Consider the following 19556-nt stretch of genomic DNA (forward strand, 5'->3'; position numbering starts at 1 on the left):
GATGTTAGAACACCACGTTTTATTTTTGTCACAGTTGTCTGGAGCAGGGATAGGGTTTTCCAGTTCTTTTAGTATAAGAAATGGCTCTTTGGTTCCAGATTTAGCCTGTAGTATTCTGTTGTTAAAGTTTTCTTTTTTGGCCCTCCTTATTTCATTTTTGTAGATCTTGGAGGCACTGATGAGAGCTACTTTGTTAGTCTCTGATGGAGTTAGTCGCCAGGCGGTTCAATTCTTAGGGTTTTGAGGTGAGGGGTGAACCAAGTGTTTAAATGTGCTGTGGGCTTGCTTTTTCTCATTTTCAACAGGGCGATAGTGTCCAAGGCTATGGCCATGGTTGAGTTGAATTCGTTCACTAGGGCTGTTGGGTTTAGTGATTCAGATAAGGAATTTAGAGTTGGGAGGATAAGTGGGAGCAGTTTGTCCGCAGTTCTGTTTTTTTTTAATTTCTGGTTGGTAGGGGGGGGCAATATATTTTCCTTGGGTTGGGTGGTGTTTTCATTTATGAGGAAGGATATTCGTGCATGATCTGTCCAGATTTGTGGGCAGACATCGGTAATTGTTACATTACAGTTGTGGTTGGCTACCCACTCGAGTGTTCGACCTTTTTCGTGGGTAGGTTGAGAGATTCTTTGGGTAAATCCCAGTTCTGTGATGATATTGGCGATGTTAGTCGCTTGCAAGTCTTTGTGGTCGTTGAAACCTAAGTTCATGTCACCCAGGAGGATGGCTTGCGATTAGTTTTTTAGATTGTTTGAGAGGATCATAGAGATGTCCTCCTCAAAGGTTCCAAGGGGACCTGGTGGCCTATAGATGAGGTGTATGTTGATAGATTGAGAAGGTGATGTTGAGAGTTTGGCGGTTAAGGATTCACAAGATTTGGTGATTGAGGGCGTTTCTGTTTTTATGGCGAGATTGTTTTTAGCGATGATGGCTAGGCCGCCTCCTCGAGAGTTGGTTCTGTCCTCTCTGAGAATGTTGTAGTTAGGGGGAAGGGCAAGCATCAAAGCAAGTCCTGCTGCTTGGTGAAGCCAAGTTTCCGTTATGGCTAGAAGGTCATAATCGCCTATTTGGATGAGATCGGCAATTTTGGTGGCATGTGCTATTAACGATCTAGCATTAATAAGGGCACCCTTCAGAGGTATGTTTGGTTTGGGTGTCGCAGGGGTGACCATGGCTTTTCTTTTTGGTGGCTCTATTGCTTGATTTGCGGTGTTTGTTAATGGGACTGTTAGCATGGGAGTCTCTTTTGGTGGGGGAGGTGTCTAGTTTGGGGGCATTGCGTTGGAGGTTTCTTATATTGCTAGGTTTGGTGGCTAGTCTGGCTGGGGGTTCATAGATTTTGGGTAGTCTTGATCGTAACTTGGCATTTCTACTTAAGGTATCGCATGGGATATTTGTTATGAGGTGGTGGGTGATAGGTATCTTTATGGATTGTGGGTTAGTGTCTGGGGTGCTGGTCGGTCGGGGCTCGTCATCAGAGGTTGATGTTGCAGTAGGCATAGACTGCAGTGGGTGGTTTGCTGTTGTCATTGTGGAGCAAAGGGTGATCAGGAAGATGAAAATGGGGATCATTCTATAGAGAACACAATGGCTAGGGCAACACAATGGCTACGCAGTGGCTAGGGCAACGCAACGGCTGGATGTGGGCATCGCAATGGCTAGGTAATCACTACGCAAGTTGAATTGTTTGTAAGTGTACTCACTGTGGTAGTGCACATTATGAGGCGCGGAAGCGTGCGCAGGGTGCTATGTAGCAAGCGTATTTCGGATATTTAAGTCTGGAGGCCAGTAAAGGCAAAGTCAGTGGCTGAGTGCTGGTCTGAGAAGAGTTACTTTAGTGTTTGGCAGCTTGGGCTGGGCCAATTCGAGCAGGGGTTCTGGCAGATGGCAGGGTAGGCTGGGGCAGGCTAGGACAGGATTCAGCCTTGCAGTCGGTGCCTTCCAGGAGGTGGTCCGGCTCACGCCTCCGGACACGGATTGGCTGATATGAGGGGAGCTGGGGCCAATTGGTGAGTGGAGCAGCATATGGCAGGGCTGCTTAGATGTGATCAGTGGGCTGGGCGGCCATCTTAGAAGGGATTCTCCCTCATGTAGCTTAATGGAGATGAGGGGTAGCCTGGGCTTCAGGGTCGCAGAGCGGCAAATGCGCCAGATTTCCTTGATTTTGCTGAAATCCGACTTAATATGGGCAAAATATGCAAATTAGTGCAGCGCTCGGTGCGCGCGGGATGTTTTTCGAATATTTGCTGGGGGAGGGTGCTGCAGCCTTGAGGCTTACCTCCAGTGGCTGCCAGGGGGGTTTGTACTGCGGATGCTGCTCCAACAGCTTGGGGAGCTCCTGCTCCTGCTTCTTGGAAGGCTTCTCCTAGTAGTGTCATGGTGTTCCCCAAATGGCCTGCATGAACTCTGCACAGGATGGTTTTCCTCATACCTGTGGGCGGAATCACCTTGTCAGTTTTCATAATTATTCCGTCAGCTTCCGAGATTTCATTTCCACTTTCCAATATGGTCTCATTCCTTCCGGCACTACCCTTTCATCTGGCCATCCGTTCTTGACCCATTCTCTAATTCTTGCCATGGTGGGGTCTTTTCCGTCTTCTTCCATGCAGTGTCTTTCACTTAGCTCTAGGTAGTCTGGAACCTTGAGATCTGTGATGGATGCTAAAACTCATTCTTCTTGTAAGAAGGTGGTGGCATTGTCCTTGCCTTCTGGCAATCTTGACATGCAGTCCGCCTGCAAATTTTTCCACCCCGAGATGTGTACTACCTCGAAGGTATATTCTTGCAGTTTGGCTGCTATCCGTGCTAATCTGGGTGTTGACACTTTGGTGCCGCCTGGGCTGAGCATATGGATGAGGGGTTTGTGGTTGGTGACTAACTTGAACCTTGTGCCCCACACATATGTCCTGAAATGTTCCACAGCCCATGCACACGCCAGCATTTCCTTCTCGATAGTGGAGTAGTTTTGTTCAGCTGACAATAGGGCCTTAGAGGCAAATGCCACCACATGCTCTGTGTCGCTCTTTTTCTGGGTGAGAACAGCTCCTAATCCGTATTCGCTGGCATCCGTAGTGATGACTGTACTCCACTCTGGGTTGAACGGTTTCCAAGCACGACACTTCAACTATGTGTCGTTTCATGCTTTCCACCGCTTTCTTCTGGGCTTCTTGCCACGTGTACTCTGACCCTTTTTTGAGAAGCTTGCGGAGTGGCGGTGAGGTTTCAGAGACTTTGGGGATGAATTTTGCATAACATTCTGCCAGCCCGAGGAATTACCTCACTTCGTCTTTGTTGGTGGGTTCGGGTGCTTTAATTATAGCCTGTAGTAGGTTTTGCTTGGGACTTATACCTTGATCTGATATCTTGTACCCCAAATACTCAACTTCTTTTGCTTTGAATACGCATTTTTCATACATTAATCCCGCTTCTTGGAGCTTGATGAGGGCTGTTTTTAATGTGGCATCATGCGTCTGCTCGTCCCTTGCGTATACCAGGATTTCATCCTGGAAGTAGGACACATTCCTGACGTTCCGTAGTAGAGCGTCCATCATGCGTTGAAACGCTGAGGCTGCGGATGATAGGCCAAACGGCATCTTTGTGACTTGATAAGCGCCAAACGGCGTGATGAAAGCAGTCAGTGGTTTGGACTCCTAGTGTAGTTGTATTTGATGGTAAGCATTCCTCATGTCCAACTTCGAGAACACTCTGGCCTCCTTCATCATGAGGATTAATTCATTGATGCTCGGCAGGGGATACCTGTCCGCGATTACTTCCAGGTTTAGACTGCGGAGATCAATGCATACCCTTAGCTCTTGTGAATTCTGCTTTTTTTATGAGTACCAATGGGTTCAGCCACTCTGATGCTTCAATTTCTTCGATGGTGCCATCTTTCCTCATTCTGTCCAATTGGTTTCTGAGTGTGTCTCTTGCGGTTGCCGGTACTGGTCTTACTCTGTGTTTGACCGGGACTGCGTTGGTCTTAAGTAGTATTTTGTGGACAAAGACTTTGATGTGTCCTGGCTCTTCCAAAAATAGTTTTGGATAATCTCCTTTCGCTACTGGCGCTCCTCTCCAACTGACCGACAGTACCTGGTCCTCTGTGATGGGGTCTAGCTTAATTTTCAGTTTTGCCTGGTCGTCCCACCCTAGTACTGCTGGGCCTTCTTGACTAAAGTTAACTTTTGTGGTAGTCTCTCTTCTTTTGAACTCCACTTTCGCTTTGATGTAGCCCAGCAGGTCTACCGACGCACCGTCGAAAACTGTAGGCCTGTGCCGAGTGCTAAGCACTTGGACCGTCTCTGTTCCCATCATCTCTTTGTATGTGCGCAGGGGTATTATGGTGAGGTCAGAGCCCGAGTCAGCCATGACTCTTGTTAGCAGTCCATTGATTTTGATGGTGTAGTGGGGCTTTTCTCTTTTGGCTCGTGGGCTGTTCACCATTATGACGGTAGGTCTCCCTTCATCTTTGGAGGACGATTCCCTCTCCGTATTGTATTCAGCGCTGACACTCGTGACGTTTGTTTCGCCATCGGCACACAATTGAGAAGTGTCCGATCTTTTTGCACACTGAGCACTCCTTATCCCTTGCCGGGAACTCTTTATCAAAAGCTAAGTGCTTTGTGCTGGTGCACCTGTGGCATTTTAACGTTCTTTCCTCACCCATTTCCCTTCTCTCGCGTCAAGGACCGGCCTCTCCTTCTTTGGACAGAACGTTACTGCTTGCACTTCGGCTGGGCTGTGGCCACTTGCTAATTCTTTTCTTCTACCAGCCGTCTCTTCCACTGCTCTCGCTATTTCAATTGCTTTTTCCAGCTGTAGTTCTTTCTCTAGCATGAACTTGTGTTGCACCTTCCTGCTGTTGGTATGGACCACCAGCATATCACAGATCAGACTCTCTGCGTTATTTCCAAAGTTGCATAGTGCTGCCAATTCGCGCAGCTTGGTAACGTAGTCATCTACAGGTTCAGACGCCTCCTGCTTGCGGCTATAAAACCTTATCCTGTATAGTACGGTATTCTCCTTGCTGGTTAATCTCTTGACAATTCTTCTTACGGCTCCCTTAAATACATCATCGTTGTCGCCGGCAACTGGCTCCGGGGTGAGACTCTCGAACACCCTTTGTCCTTAGACGCCCACGGCATTTAGTAACATCGCCCTACGTCTCGCTGCCGAGTAGCCTGCACAGCCTAAGGCCCCTATGTACGTAGTGAATAGGGGTTGCCATTGTGGCCACGGAATGGCAGGCCTACCTGGAGTTTGCAGGAAAGGCGGTGGTGGTGTCGCACCTTGCATGGCACCGCATGGGTTTTAGCGGTGATCCTCGTCGCAAATTGTTGTATAATTACAGAAATGATGGACAAGAAACTGTGCAGCTGCAGATGGTGCTTCTTTATTTACCTGGAACATCAACTGGAAATGTGCATCATAAATCATATAACTTCCAAAGGGGCAACACGCCCTAGAACTCTGGTGCAGGTGATATAAGTATATAGTGTCAATAAAGGCTCAGGGGCCAGTCCAGTGGAGGAGCACACAGGAGCTGATGTTGCTCCGTGCCTCTACTCCGAGTGTATCCGTGCGGGAAGCGCAGGAACCGCACTTCCGCTTTTCTGACGAGATCTCGCGAGACCGGGAGGTCTTGCGATATCTCTACACATAGGGTACCATAAAAGCATTACGTTATATGGTACTAAAAGACCTTTCACAGTGGTGGTGCTCTTTCTGCATACCTGACTTTAGAACTTTTACACATCTGGTTGTCTTTTTTTAGTCATTGGCTTGTGCCGAATATGTGGCTGTATTGCTGTGCTTAATTTTGTAGTCAATAAGAAATTGTACTATTCATTGGACGTTATCTTTCAGCTCTGCAGTTGTCATCTGGGTGGAAGTGTGTGATTACAAAATGTAACTGTCCATTTGGAAAATTAATTCTCCAGCACTACACTGACATATTGTAAAGACCGGAGGGGGGGGTCTGCACTTCCGCTCTCTATATGGTAGAGGGGAGGCACAGAGACCCCTGCCAAGATTCTCTATTATTGTAGCAATGGACGAGCAATCAAGGCCTAGCTTTTCGGGAGGTGATGCGAGCTGGTTCTTAATGTCCACACACTGTATTGGTTAAAACACAGTCTTAATATAGTTAATATTCAAAGTCATATACTCGATCACGATAACTCACTTTGTACTCCGAAAATCAACAATGGTAAATATGTACAATTCTAAAGTGGTACCACTAACGTGATTAGATCTTATTCAAGTGCATGCGGTCAGAATGACACACAGATCACAATAAAGAGGAAACCAGCAGTAGAGAGAGGAAGGAAAGCGGGATGGTTGAGAAATAGGCAGAGTACTGGTAACTACCGTTAAACACAGCTCTGGGTGGAGATCCCCCCCCCCCACCCACCCACCTGGGCAACCTGTAGAAGAAAGATACAAGCCCAGTCCATATATTGTTCACCCTTAGACTTCCCAATAGTTCTGCAACCCCAAAGTACCTTGGTGTTGTAGCGTTCCGCGTCGGGGGAAATCGGCAACCCTTCTTGAGTGTCCTCCCTTTCAGGCAGGAGTCACGGGTCGTCGAACGTCTGACGGAGAACAGGTCGAGCTACGACAGTGAAGTGGCCGCGCCGTTCCTAGCGGTGCTCGTTGACGGGGAAGCGTAAACGTTCTGCCAGGAAGAGGCGTGCGGGGCACCTCAGTGTCGATGGTTCTGGACCGCCAAGAGTTGAAGAACTGTGGCCCAGCAAGGGCGTCGAATCATCTGCGTCTCTGTGGTCTTTGGGTGGCGGGAAACCCACCAGTGGTTGCTCCTCGGCGCGTTGATGGTCAGGCCTTTTCCAGCAGGATACAGCAGCGACGATGCGGACGAGAGCGTCCTTGGATCAATGAAGTTCTTAGGCAACCGGATTACGGCGGCTCTGGTCGGCGACGGCTGTCGGCGACAGTGGCGGACAACAGTCCGGGCGCTTCTACTTGGACTTCCGCAGCCGTCCCTGTATCGGGTTGGCAGCCTGTCGAAGGTCTGTCTACCAGGGAGCTTAGGCAAAGATCAGCTGTGCACGATGGTCCCTCGTGGCTCGGGAAGAGGGCGCCTTAACAGGTCCTCTCTGGGTCAGTTCTTGAAGCACAGCAGCTTTCAGATTGCAAAGTAGAGCAACAGCAATTCTTCTCGTCCAGCAGGGCTCAAGGTTAAGCTTCACTGCAGTTACTGATCGTAGGGGACTTCAGCTTCTGAACACGATTCCTAGCAGTGAGAGGTCCCCAGATATACTGTTGATCTCCCATTAATTCCGCTGGGTCACACTCAAGCATCCAATCACGACTACGGGCATTCATGCAGGCAGGCAGCCAATCAGGCACACGAGGTATTCAGGCCATTCACTTCTCTCCAGACACTCACAACAAGTTATGTGTATTGGGACAAGTACCGAGCCATTCAACACTCCAAGCTGCATTCATACCGGTTTCGGGCAGGGCTGTCTCAACCATTGTGTTAAACACCAGATACTAGACAGTCACAACATAGAATGTATATTTGTCACACACTCCATTCACCTAGGTCCCACCCACAGGCGTACCCACAACATAGGGTCGTTGAGAAGGCTCCAGCCAGTCTGGTCGGCGCTTCCCCACACTACCATATACGGAAATTTCCACTGAACAGCCAGTCAGGGGGAAGGGACCGAGGCTGGGCTTCCCACGACTTCGGGAAGATCAGAGTAACAGGTGATGGAAGGCAAGAGGCCATGGGGCCATTTTGTCTCCATCAGGAATCTACCGATTCCAATGACAGGGCCTGGGCATCCCAAAATGGAGGATGCTCAGGGCACCAGTCATTTCAGCACGGAGCTGCCACCAGCCCGTACCCTGCTCTGTGGGTCACACACAGGTGCCCAAAAACATACACTAGGGGCACAGGGTTGTACCCCTACCCATGGGTGCCATAAGGGTATCCCACGGGTCCGTTCACCAAACCAAAAGGAGAGAGAGCTGCACCGCCAGGAGTCCCACATGAACTCCTGCGCGGAAAACGCGACAGAACACACGATAAAAAGCAGTAAAGGACAAGGATACGGAGGCCCTGTCCCTCTGATGCATTTCCAGCATCACAGTGGTCCCCCCCCCTTCCCCCAGACTGAGGTGGAGGGTGCCTAATTTCCCACAGGATAGACACCCTCATCTAGACGGTCAACATACCTTCTGGAAAGGCCATCTGCATTATCGTGATTCTTCCCTGGTCTGTGCTCAATGGTAAAGTCTAGATCTTGTAAACTAATGGACCACCGGAGCAGTTTAGGGTTTTCACCCTTCATCTGCATAAGCCACTTAAGGGGCTTATGATCGGTTTGGACCTTGAAGGTAGACCCGGTAAGGTAGGGTCTGAAACGCCTAAGGCTCCAAACAATACTAAAACATTCCTTTTCAACAGTAGCCCACCTAAGTTCCCTACCCTTAAGTTGTCTACTGATGAATATGATCGGATGCTCTCTTCCTTTGTCATCTAACTGGGACAAGACGGCTCCAATTCCGGTGTCACAGGCGTCAGTTTGAACGATAAAGGGCTTGCTGTAATCAGGCGCACACAGCATGGGTGCCCGACACAGACTTCCTTTCAAGCCATCAAAGGCCCTCTGACAGTCTTCAGTCCAATTAACCTTCCGAGGTTGTTTGGGCAAAGTCAACACTGTCAGGGGTGCAGCTATTGTTCCATAGTCTGCCATGAAATTGCGATAATACCCAGTGAGGCCCAGAAAGGCTCTCACCTGGGTTTGAGTAGTGGGCGTCTCCCAGTCATGTACATCCTATACTTTACTGGGGAGAGGTTGGATTTGACCCCCTCCTACCTCATGACCAAGAGTGGTGACTTTCCTCTGAGCTATCTGGCACTTGGTGGCCTTGATAGTGAGGTTAGCCCTTTTTAACGCCTGCAACACTTTATCCAGATGAGTCAAATGCTTTTCCCAGGTGGAACTGTAGACGGCAATGTCGTCCAAGTACGCCACGCAAAAGGCTTCCTGCCCACTGAGCGCATGGTTGACTAATCTCTGGAAAGTGGCAGGGGCGTTCTTCAGCCCGAAAGGCATGACTCTAAACTGGTTGAGTCCCTTTGGTGTTGAGAACGCCGTCTTTTCCTTGGCATGGTCCGTCAGAGCTATTTGCCAATAGCCTGAGGTAAGAGTCGAAGGTGCTCACAAATTTGGCAGCACCTATGGTGTCCATGAGCTCATCAGCCTGGGGCAAAGGGTGCGCGTCAGTTTTGGTGACGGCATTGACTCCTCGGTAGTCCACACAGAACCTCCAATCCTTGGTACCTGCCTGGGAACTTGCCTTGGGGACAAGGACCATGGGACTGGACCAGGGACTGGTTGAGGGTTCAAGAACACCCAGATCCAACATCTTGGCGACCTAGGCCTGGATGTGGTTCTTGACGGTATCTGACATACAGTAGCACCTGCTTTTGACAGGCACACTGTCACCAGCGACAGTGTAAGGCATGGTGTCAGTGAGAACAAAGAGAGGCATACTGCCGGAGCAAAGCCCGGCAGGCCTTCTGCTGCTCTGTCGTCAGATCGGGAGAGAGATGCACTCCCTCCACTGAGCCATCCTGAGGGTTGCTATGCAGCAAATCAGGAAGGGGCTCACTCTCATCCTCTTCTTGTCCTGAAGCTAGCAAGAGGCATGAGACTTTGGCCCACCGGTGGAAATGCTTAAGCCTGTTAACATGGAATATCTGAGGGGCTACACCAGCGGCTCTCATGTCAACCAGATAATTGACCTCACCCGTCTTGAAGATTATACGGAAGGGTCCAGTCCATTTATCCGCCAAAGCCCGAGGCTTGGTAGGCTCCATCACGAGGACCTCCTGTCCCGGAGTCCAATTCACTTGCCAAGCTTTAAAGTCATGCCAGTACTTATTCAATTCCTGGCTGGCCTTCAGATTCGCTCTTGCCTGACCCATCATCTGTGTCCTCCTCCGTCTGAGGCCTAACACATAGTTCCCCACTTGCTTGGCGGGACTTGGAGGGGTGCCACCCAACCTTCTCGGATCAAGGCGAGTGGCCCCCTCACGGGATGTCCAAAGAGTAACTCAAAGGGGCTGAAACCAACACCCTCTTGAGGTACCTCTCTGTAAGCAAACAGCAGGCATGGCAGGAGAAGATCCCACTTCTTCCTGAGGGGCTCTTCCAAAGCGCCTAACATGCCCTTGAGTGTTTTGTTAAATCTCTCAACGAAACAGTTGGTCTGGGGGTGGTAAGAGGTGGAGAACTTATAGGTTACCCCGCATTCTTTCCACATGGTTTTCATGTAACTAGACATGAAGTTGGATCCTCTATCAGAGACAACCTCCTTAGGGAACCCAACACAGGTGAAAATGCCCAGGAGAGCCCTGGCAACCACCTTGGCCGTAACCGTCCAAAGGGGTATAGCTTTAGGGTACCTGGTGGCATGATCTACCAAAACTAGGATGAACCGATGTCCACCCGACATGGGAAGGTCAAGGGGACCGACGATGTCGATGCCAACCCTCTCAAACGGTGTGCCCACCACTGCCAACGGTTGCAGTGGGGCGATGACTCTGTCTCCAGTCTTGCCAGACAACTGACAAGTTGGGCAGGTCCTGCAGTGGGACTCCACTTCTACTCCCATCCGTGGCCAGTAGAAATGGGCAGAGAGCCTCTGCTTAGTCTTCTTGGTACCAAGATGACCAGCCAAGGGCACCTCATGCACCAACTGCAGCAGGAAGGGCTGGTAAACCTGGGGTACCACCAACCTCTTGAGGGTACCAAGTTCAGGCTTAGTGGGCTCACTAACAAGGAACTCACCCTCCCAATAAATCCAAAATGTCCCAGGCACTTCTCCCTGTTCCTGGGACAGGGCCTGTGTCCTCAGACTCTCGAGAGAGTGGCACTCTCTGTCCCTTACAGAAGTCCACCCGGAAGGGCCCCCCCTTCAGCCAAGAAGCATTTGAAGGTCGGGATGATCCTCCGGGTTAAGAGCCTCTCCGACAGGAAAGTCTTCTGCTCGTCTCCCACAGGAGTTGAGAAGAGATTTATCACTGGACCCAGCCCATCCGGAGCATGGATCCCAATGGGTGCTGTCGGAACAGTGGGAGGAGTAGGGGCTCCCTCCACAGGGGCGGCCGCCTTACTCCTCCGTTTCTTTAGTGACTTGGGTTTCCCCATTGGCAAGGATACCGGGTTAGCAGCCGGACCCTGTGTGACCTGCGATCGGGTGACTGCCACAGCAGCCATGGGTAGACCATCCGTGATCATCCCCAATTCGACCAAATGGTTTCCCAACAAAATATTCGCAGGCACGTTGTCCTGAACCAGGAACGGAGGCTTTGCTGTCTTATCGCCTGTAGCCTTAGTCAACATTACGATTGGAGACATTTGGGAGGCCCACAAGCTAACCTGGTGGTTCTCGGAGGAGCACCTACATAGTCCTCTGGCTTGAGCAGGGTCCTGTCCACCACTGTCATGCTCGCTCCAGTGTCTCTCAAACCAGTAGAAGGCTGGCCATTCAGGAAGTGAGTCAATGTGTGGTTTTATTTTTGAGACCGCCACTTTGAGGTTGTCCTCCACTTCCAGCCTAGTGCAGTATTTCGCTTTCAGTACAGCCAATGCTGAAAAGCCTATTTCACACAAGTACGAAGACCCAAAGGGTAAGAGAGTCTGTATAGCAGACATTGCCAATGTAGGATAGTCCAGGATTACCTTCAGCCAAAAGTCGCCCAATGCAATGTTCCAAAATTCAGATTGCAGACTAGTGTCCGATTGAACCTACATCAACTCCTCCTGGACATCAAATGGAAGATGCACCACCTGAAAAGGCTGCATCACCCAGTCATTAATGCCAGCATTTTCTTCAGGGAAGTTTTTATCGAAGCTGGACCTTAATGTTAGGTGACTTGATCAGTATTCAGTGAGTAAAATAATCTTGTAAAAATAAAATGCAGCTTTGCATAAAATTAAAGAGAATGTTGGGATTATCTGGCACAGTGAAGGCCCCTAATATGACATAATTGAAATGCCCTGGCTCCTCTAATTGGAAAAGGAAGCAATGCCCTGGTGCCTTCCCTGGCCACTGCTGCTGCAGGGGAAATGAGGACCATAGGGTCTTTGTTGTATTCACTAAGTGTACAGAGTCCCCACAGTCCTCATTTCTCCCCTGCTTACAGTGGAACCAATCTGCGGCAAACAGCTTGTAATGCAAAGCGCACATTTTAAGCACCAGGACAAAAGGCAGTTAACTGAATTCATTGCTGAGCTAAATGAATTCTGACTGACAACATGGGGGCAGTTTCCCCCCCGCCACCACCCCATCCCATCCGAAAGTAGGGCAGTATGTCACTAATGAGCCTTCATTAGTGATTTCATGCTCTGCATTCAGATGGGAGGGTCTGGTCATCCGCGCAAAAGGTGTGTGCTGTAATCAGGGCAGTTTCTAGCCAACTTGGTGCCCAGGGCGAAACATCAGAAACCTCAGAATGCACCCCACACTGACTGGCACGCGTCACTCCCAAACTACACCTCTGTCATGCAACAAAACCCCTCCTCAATATGAATAAATAATTGCTATATAAATGAAGCTGGTTTCATTACATTGTAATTCAAGTACTTTACAGAAGACTTCTAATGAGAAAACACAGCTGTTGCTGCCCAAGTAAATGGCGTTTTCTGTGACCTGCTCTTAGTGAAGGCCTTGCCTGGATGCAGTTTCAAACTGTCTGTACTGGCACACAGCGGTGTGAACAGCCTATTGGGGTCTGAGGGCCTACTGACCTGGCTCTGTGTTGCAGATTTTCTGTTCGTATCACCTCACTTGTATTTCACAAGGGGCAACACTAGACTAGCCATATGAATTATTTTCTGATAGGTTATCATTCTAAGATGGACAGGCTGGTACAATCTAATTGTACTCTTTAAAAATACCTCTCTGAGAGTGGGAAAGGGGACAAATAGCACCAATTAGGATTCATGTATAACTTGCATTCAGGACTATAAAAGTGATCAGAGATCTCCTACATTTGATAAACAAGTCTGTGCTAAAGGAGTGTATGTGTGCCTCTCTAAATGCACAACTGATGCATGGCTTGGTGCTTACATCACGGACGACAATACTCATCCTAACTTTAAAATGTTTGTAACCATGAACCATATGTGCTCATTTGGAGAGCTTACGTTTTTAGATGAGAGTATAAAATGGCTGCAACATCAGCCACTCAAATGTGGTACAAGGGCTATTTTGCTTCTTGTGTCTGTTGAATTTCAGAGATGGGAGGTGAAGGGCTTGGTGTCAGTGTGGGAATGCCCAATCCCAATACAGAAACATATTTAGGCAATTATATCTACAGACGGGGCAGGATACCGCACTTGATGGAACCAATAAACAAGGCACAGAAAGGCTACACTGAAAGGATTGTAACTCTTTCAAACTTTAGCCTGACCAGTAATAAGCTGATGAAGCGTTTTTTTTTTCCAACCTTATTTTTATTGTTTTAAACATAACAAGTCATGCAGAAGTTGATATTATTACATGTTTTGCCAGCTTGTTAGAACATATAATTCAGGAGAACAGTACTTTGCGTGCTTAAGTCTTACCCAGTCTTGCGTTCTCTTCAATAATAAAAGTAATAACTACAACAGGGTGGGGGGAGGAAGGGTGAACAAGGGACAAGGAGCTGTTTTCACATAAGAGCAGATTACTGCCTATTTCGACAAGGAGACAATTTCAAGGGTTCGAGGTGACACTTTCACTAGATTTCGGCAGGGTACTTTAGCACCGGATCTTCCAAGTCTGGGGGAAATCGATTGATCGTTCGTGGCACTTCAGAGGACTGGAGGAACTCAGCTGCCTGTCCGGCTTGGGGCTGTGCGTTCTTTTCAGTCTTGGGTTTCCATCCAGCGTAAGTTAGGTGGCTGCCTCGCCACCCCAGGGAATTGCTGCCCATAGTCCAGAAAGGGCGCCCATGTGCCTTCAAATTTGGGTTTATTGCCTGACCTGATGGCTGTGATTTTCTCCGCTGCGACAATTTCCCAGCATTTGGACCACCACATCTGTGTGGACGGACCCTCTGGGTTTTTCCAGAGTCTGGCGATGGTAATTTTGGCGGCTGCCAGGAGATGGGAGCATAGGTCCGCCAGGTTGCTGGTTAGGGGGAATTGGCCTTCTCCTGTCGCCCCCAGTAGCACGATCCCTGGATCCCAGGGGATGTTGAGTCGGTGATTGTTTTAATTTGTTCCAGGATGTTTTTCCAAAATAGGGTGGCTTTAGGGCATAACCAGAAGAGGTGGAATAGGGTCTGATGAAGCGTTTTAAACAAAACCGGCTTCTGATGCGTGGTAAAGGGCCCACAGTTCCTCAGCCACTACCTCCTCACCTTTGCGCAGGCCTCAGGGGTTATTTCGGCATAAAAGAGCAGGCACATGCTTTATCTAACAGAGCTAGCATTAGCATCTCTTATTAGTGCTGGCCTGCAGCTAGTGAAAATCATGGTGTGGCAGTGTAGAAAGGGCGTTTGGCCTCGTGGATTTACAATTTGAGGCTACTTCTTTGTTTGCGTTTAGTGTGGGCACAGTATGGCATGCTCATCAGAGTCACATAAACAAAACATCCTAGTGTGCTCTTGTATGGACATTGGTCACACGTGCTGTTACATACAGGAGCACCAAATAGACACCATTAACCAACAGGGTGGCGACTTTTGCAGCGCACAAATCATTGCTGCACACATCAGTGCATTGATTTGCCATGGACTACTGTCTGCTCAGTGACACACAATGAACTCCACTTTCCTAATCAAGGTGCCAAGTGACATTGAGTTGCCATCTGTGAGCTCGCTAGGCAGTGGGTGGCTTGTTTAGACAATTAAAAGACCTTTGATGCTGAAAGGATGCATTTAGTCCATGTCCCAAAGCAGCCACTAGAATACTTAAGTAAGAAAACTAGAGTTAACCTTTCCAGGTATGTGCCATATTAAAAAGTAATATAAAAAAAAGGTTTTGGTGTGTCAAAGCGACATGAATATAAAGAAAATAGTTTAAATCTTTTCTGTGTGGCACGATAATTCTCTTTTGCATAGTTTTGATCAGCTAAATGATACTCGTGCTGGCCTGGTGAATACAAATGACCAATGTGCAGTTCTTAACACTGAAATGTTAAGCATATACTGTATAAAAACAATGGGTTGTTAAATGAGCCATCACTTATAAATTGCCCCTCTTGAAAGGCTGTCAATACCAAGAATGAGGGGCTCATGTTGTGTGACTCCAGAGCATCTCGCACGCTGTGTTTGGAATATGCATTCCTTTGTTTGCATATTCCGAAAACATTGCAGTCCTTTACAAGTCAACAGAGATCAGCCAGCCTCACATCCCTCTGCTTCTCCTCTTCACTCATCCTCCCTGTTCTGTGCCTCCCCTCGCTTCTGCTCTTTCACCTTACTCGACCTGCTCCATTGCAACCCGCTTACCATCGCATACAAATTCAGCGTGACTGTGGTTCTCTTCAAAGCTTGGCTTAAACATCCTTTACATGCCAATGAGGGAGTACTCCCTGCCTTCTGCCCATCGTATCTAGATCACACCACTTCCTTCAGCACTGTGTAATAATGTAATTTTGTATATTTATACAGTGCTCCCCTTTTGGTTGAAACACCCCTTATTTATTTGTAATGTGCGTAGACTGGGCATAACAGGGCAGGGAACGGGACATGAAAACAGAAACACAGGAATTGCAATTTAAGGATCAGGCAGAGGGGTTCACCTAAAGAGGACGGATTTGAGTTTGTGTTTGAATTTTCCTAAGCAAGGGCATGCTCTTAAATCGGGGAGCATTGTTGTTACACTGTCTAGGTGCCTAGTGTGGGAATGATTCCTGAGCAACTATGGCCAATTTAGCTCTGGGAATGAGCAGGATGTGGGAGTTGTTTGACCAGAGGAATCTCCTTGCCGGCAGCCATTCTAAGTCTGTCTGCAAGGTAGCTGGGACCTTTCCTGTGGAGACGTCTGTATGTGATGCAGAGGATCTGATGGGTCATTCTCCTTTCCACCGGAAGCCAGTGAAGAGCCCTCCTGGGGTTATGATATGATCCGATCTCTTTGTGCCCTTCACAACTCTCACAGCATTGTTTTGGACAACCTGAAGGTGGACCAGCTAACCTTTACAGGTTCCCAGGAGAAGGCGTGCACAGTAATCAATTCGAGCGCCAATGATTGCCCTGGCAATGGTCGCACAATTTGACCGATTAAGGGGAGGTCTGATTTGAGGGAAGATATGATTTCTGCTAACAGTTTTAGGTAGTAAGCTGAGATTGCGGCAAGGCTGTTCATGTGTGCTGTCATAGATCATCCCTGTTCTAGGACTACACCCAGAGTTTTGACTTTGGGGGGTGGGTTGTTATGGTGCAACCTGAGGTGTTAAAAGCCTTGTACTCATTCCCGAGTTTCTTTAACTGGGTGACTGTGTGTGAAATCATCAGTTCTGTTCTTGTGTGTGTTAAGAGCGAGACCATTGTCCACCATCCATTATCCGGTTATAGATTTTGTTAACTGGGAGTATGTCTTTGGTATGGTTGCTAGAAAGGGTAATAAGACACTCTGTGTCATCTGTGTAGTTCACGCACATGGTTCCTTCTTCCAGTATTTCAAAAAGGGGGATGGTATAGATGTTAAAAGGGGCGGGTGAAATACATGCCCCCTGTGGTACTCCACATAAAACCGGGTAGGTATTTGCTTTGGCATCATTGTGGAAGACATTCGCCAGTTCTGATAAAAAGCAGTTGACCAAAGCGGCCGCTTTGGGGGAAAAGAAGACTGTCATAAAGCCTTTGCACCAGTATTTTGTGGTCCATTACGCCAAAAGCCAAAGACTGGTCAAGCAGCATCAACACCCCAGTGCTGCCCCTATCAAAGTGATGTAAAATGTTAGACTTGAAGTCAAGCAGGGTGGATTTGGTGCTATGAGCCTTCCGAAAGCCAGATTGTTTATGTCCCAGAAGGTTTTAAGATTTTAGAAATTCTTGAATCTACTTCCACCATGTCCAGAATCCTCCACAAGAACAGGATATTGGTAATGGGGCGATAGTTCTCTGGCAAAGCTGTGTCCAGAGATGGTTTTTTCAATAATGGTGAGATCCAGGTGTGCTTAATGAGACTGGGAACATTGTTTATGAATTTGGTGATAAGGGGTAGAAGTTGTACTGCACAAGCTTTAATAACGACCTCAGGGCAGCAGGTATCCCCTTTGTACACAGTAAGTTTGTATACTTATTTTTATTGTCTAGTGACTGGCATTTGTAACAGAGCTGAAAAGCCTTTTTCTTTCAGTCCTTAGATGGTGTCTCCTTCGCGAGGCGTGTTTTTTTCTGGAGCCAATTGGTTGAATGCTGTGGTGAGCATGGTCTTGTATGCTTCGACCAGGTAATTTGCATAATTAAGATTAGGTAGGTTTTGATATGTGAGAAATATGGTTTAAAAGCGCATTTTCAGATAGCTTGCGTAGGTTCCTATATTTAGTCCAGCTTCGAGCCACTGGGATTTTGATGAGCTTGGAGGTGGAGGGCACAGGAAAAGGCATAGAATGGTCCAACAAATGACAGGCTGTCACCTTGATATTCTCAAGGACGACCCTGTGAGTGGCCAGCCAGTCCAGGATTCTTCCTTTGACACGATTGGCAGCCTCCACATGCTAGCGAAACTCCAGTGCCGTCCGTGTGGAATTGATGAGGTTGGCCATATTTTCTGTGGGGTCCGAGAGTACCAAGTTAAAATCTCCAAGGACGATCAGTTTGGCTAGGGCTTTGAGACGGGGGGGGGGGGGATCACATTGCTGAGATGAACAAGAAAGTTGGGCATTTTTTATCAGGTGTACGGTAGATATCGATGATATTAATTGTGGTGTTTGGGTCAATGGAAAGCTTGACACATAAGATGTCAGTCTGATACAGCAACACCTAAGATTTGATGGACTTGAAGTGAGGCTCGGTTGATCAAGGCTGACCCCCCGCCCCCTCTGTTGGCAGTTTGCGCAAAGAATCACGTATCCTGATGAGTTGGCTAAAGTGAGTGCTGGTCCGGCAGCCGGATGGAGCCAGCTCTCTGTATTCGTCAATTCCGTTAATGTAATATGCCACTTCTGTGGCATGCTTTACGAGTGAGTGTGTGTTAAGCATTTTACATGCAAGGACGCTTAGAGTTTTTGTATCCGATGACAAAGGTCTGTCCTAGATTCATTATTTGCAGGTCTGGCCTCAGGCTGGAAGAGGGGTGCTGAGTTGGGGGATGGCGTGAAAGGATGTGCCATTTTAGTTGAAGCATTCGCTCCACTAAACAATGGGGTAGCTTCTGGGTCCTTCTCATCTGTACCATCGGTCCCTACGTTGTCCTGGTTAAGGGGCCAATTAGAGATGGAGTAGGAGGCCCCAGCGGAGTTTCTAGGGCGCTAGTTAAGTAATGCTCCAAGGGTTGTATTGGTGTTGATTGTGCAGTTAGGCTGGGGAGTTGGCAGCAGTGTATTTCTGGACCTTTTGGCTACTGGGCGTAAAAAACACCTAGGTCAGACATAATGGTGCAACAGGAGGATGGTAAGAGTGTATTAGCAAATAAGGCCAAAACCCAATATTTTTTGTTTTCGGGGGAGCAAACTCACAATCGGGTTAAATTAACAAAAAGCGGAGAAAAAAAGTACCAGGGACCTGGTGCTTAAGAGTTGCTTACCCCTCACTACCCTCATTCAGAGCGAGGTTGGATACAATGTTAGTCACACATACATATGATTATATAACAGCAAAAATGTTTTTGTCAATAGCACAAAACACCAAGGGTAGAAGAGAGAGAGGCATACAAGCGAATAATTTTAATTCACAATCTAAAACATTAAAAAACTACAAATAAGAACATCAATCACATACAGATCAAATGAAAAGACACAAATGGAAAGAATGTAAAATTAGTGTCAAACAATTATATAAGGCAAGGCTCCAGGTGACAAAAAGCCTTAAGGAGAACAAACACAGGCGAGATGAATTAATACACCTTCACTTCCTGATACAAAAATGTTGCAAAATAGCGAGAATTTAGCATTTGCTGAGATTCAAAGTGTCGACATGTTTCGGCCAATGCTCATATGGGACAGTTTCTCAAGTGTCCATACAGAATACAGTTGTAGTGGCCATCATCAGGACAAGACATTTCTTCAAACACAGCCTTATAAATGATTCGATATTGGCATCACACAGATCCGTCACAGCACCTGCGGAGTACTTTCGCTCTAAAATACTTAACATGGAGTTCTTCTCGATGCGTTCAAAACAGCTATTGTCGTGCGGAACTTAAGAGATAATGTCTTGCCATCTGGCCACCGGACTGTGTGTGCACAGCTAACTTAATAACTACTGCAGGGCACCAACTTCAAACGCTTAAAGCAACACCAAAACGACTACTCTTCCGCCCTACTCGCCATTTTCTTGGTGTGTTGTGCTTTGAATTCCCCACTGCCTGACAGCTGGGTGTCTTCTCTCGGACTCCACGGTACGCCTGCCCGCACGC

The 19556-nt window shown here is 47.9% G+C and overlaps 1 protein-coding gene across 2 annotated transcripts in view; it reads left to right on the top strand.

Annotated features, from left to right (window-relative positions):
• The window catches only part of NUP62CL (nucleoporin 62 C-terminal like), a 724508-nt gene that overhangs the window by 3979 nt on the left and 700973 nt on the right, over window positions 1-19556 (top strand). The window contains exon 1 of one of the 2 annotated variants that reach the window (XM_069613058.1): window positions 17402-17429. The exons of the other annotated variant lie outside the window; for it this stretch is intronic. Within the exon in view, the coding sequence (XP_069469159.1) occupies window positions 17417-17429 (13 nt within the window). The 5' untranslated portion in view covers window positions 17402-17416. Of the gene's footprint in view, window positions 1-17401; window positions 17430-19556 lie in introns of those variants that run through there. 2 annotated transcript variants of the gene reach the window in all.

The sequence above is a fragment of the Ambystoma mexicanum genome, chromosome 5p (assembly GCF_040938575.1).
Source record: "Ambystoma mexicanum isolate Mex_15411 chromosome 5p, UKY_AmexF1_1, whole genome shotgun sequence".
Taxonomy (NCBI): domain Eukaryota; kingdom Metazoa; phylum Chordata; class Amphibia; order Caudata; family Ambystomatidae; genus Ambystoma; species Ambystoma mexicanum.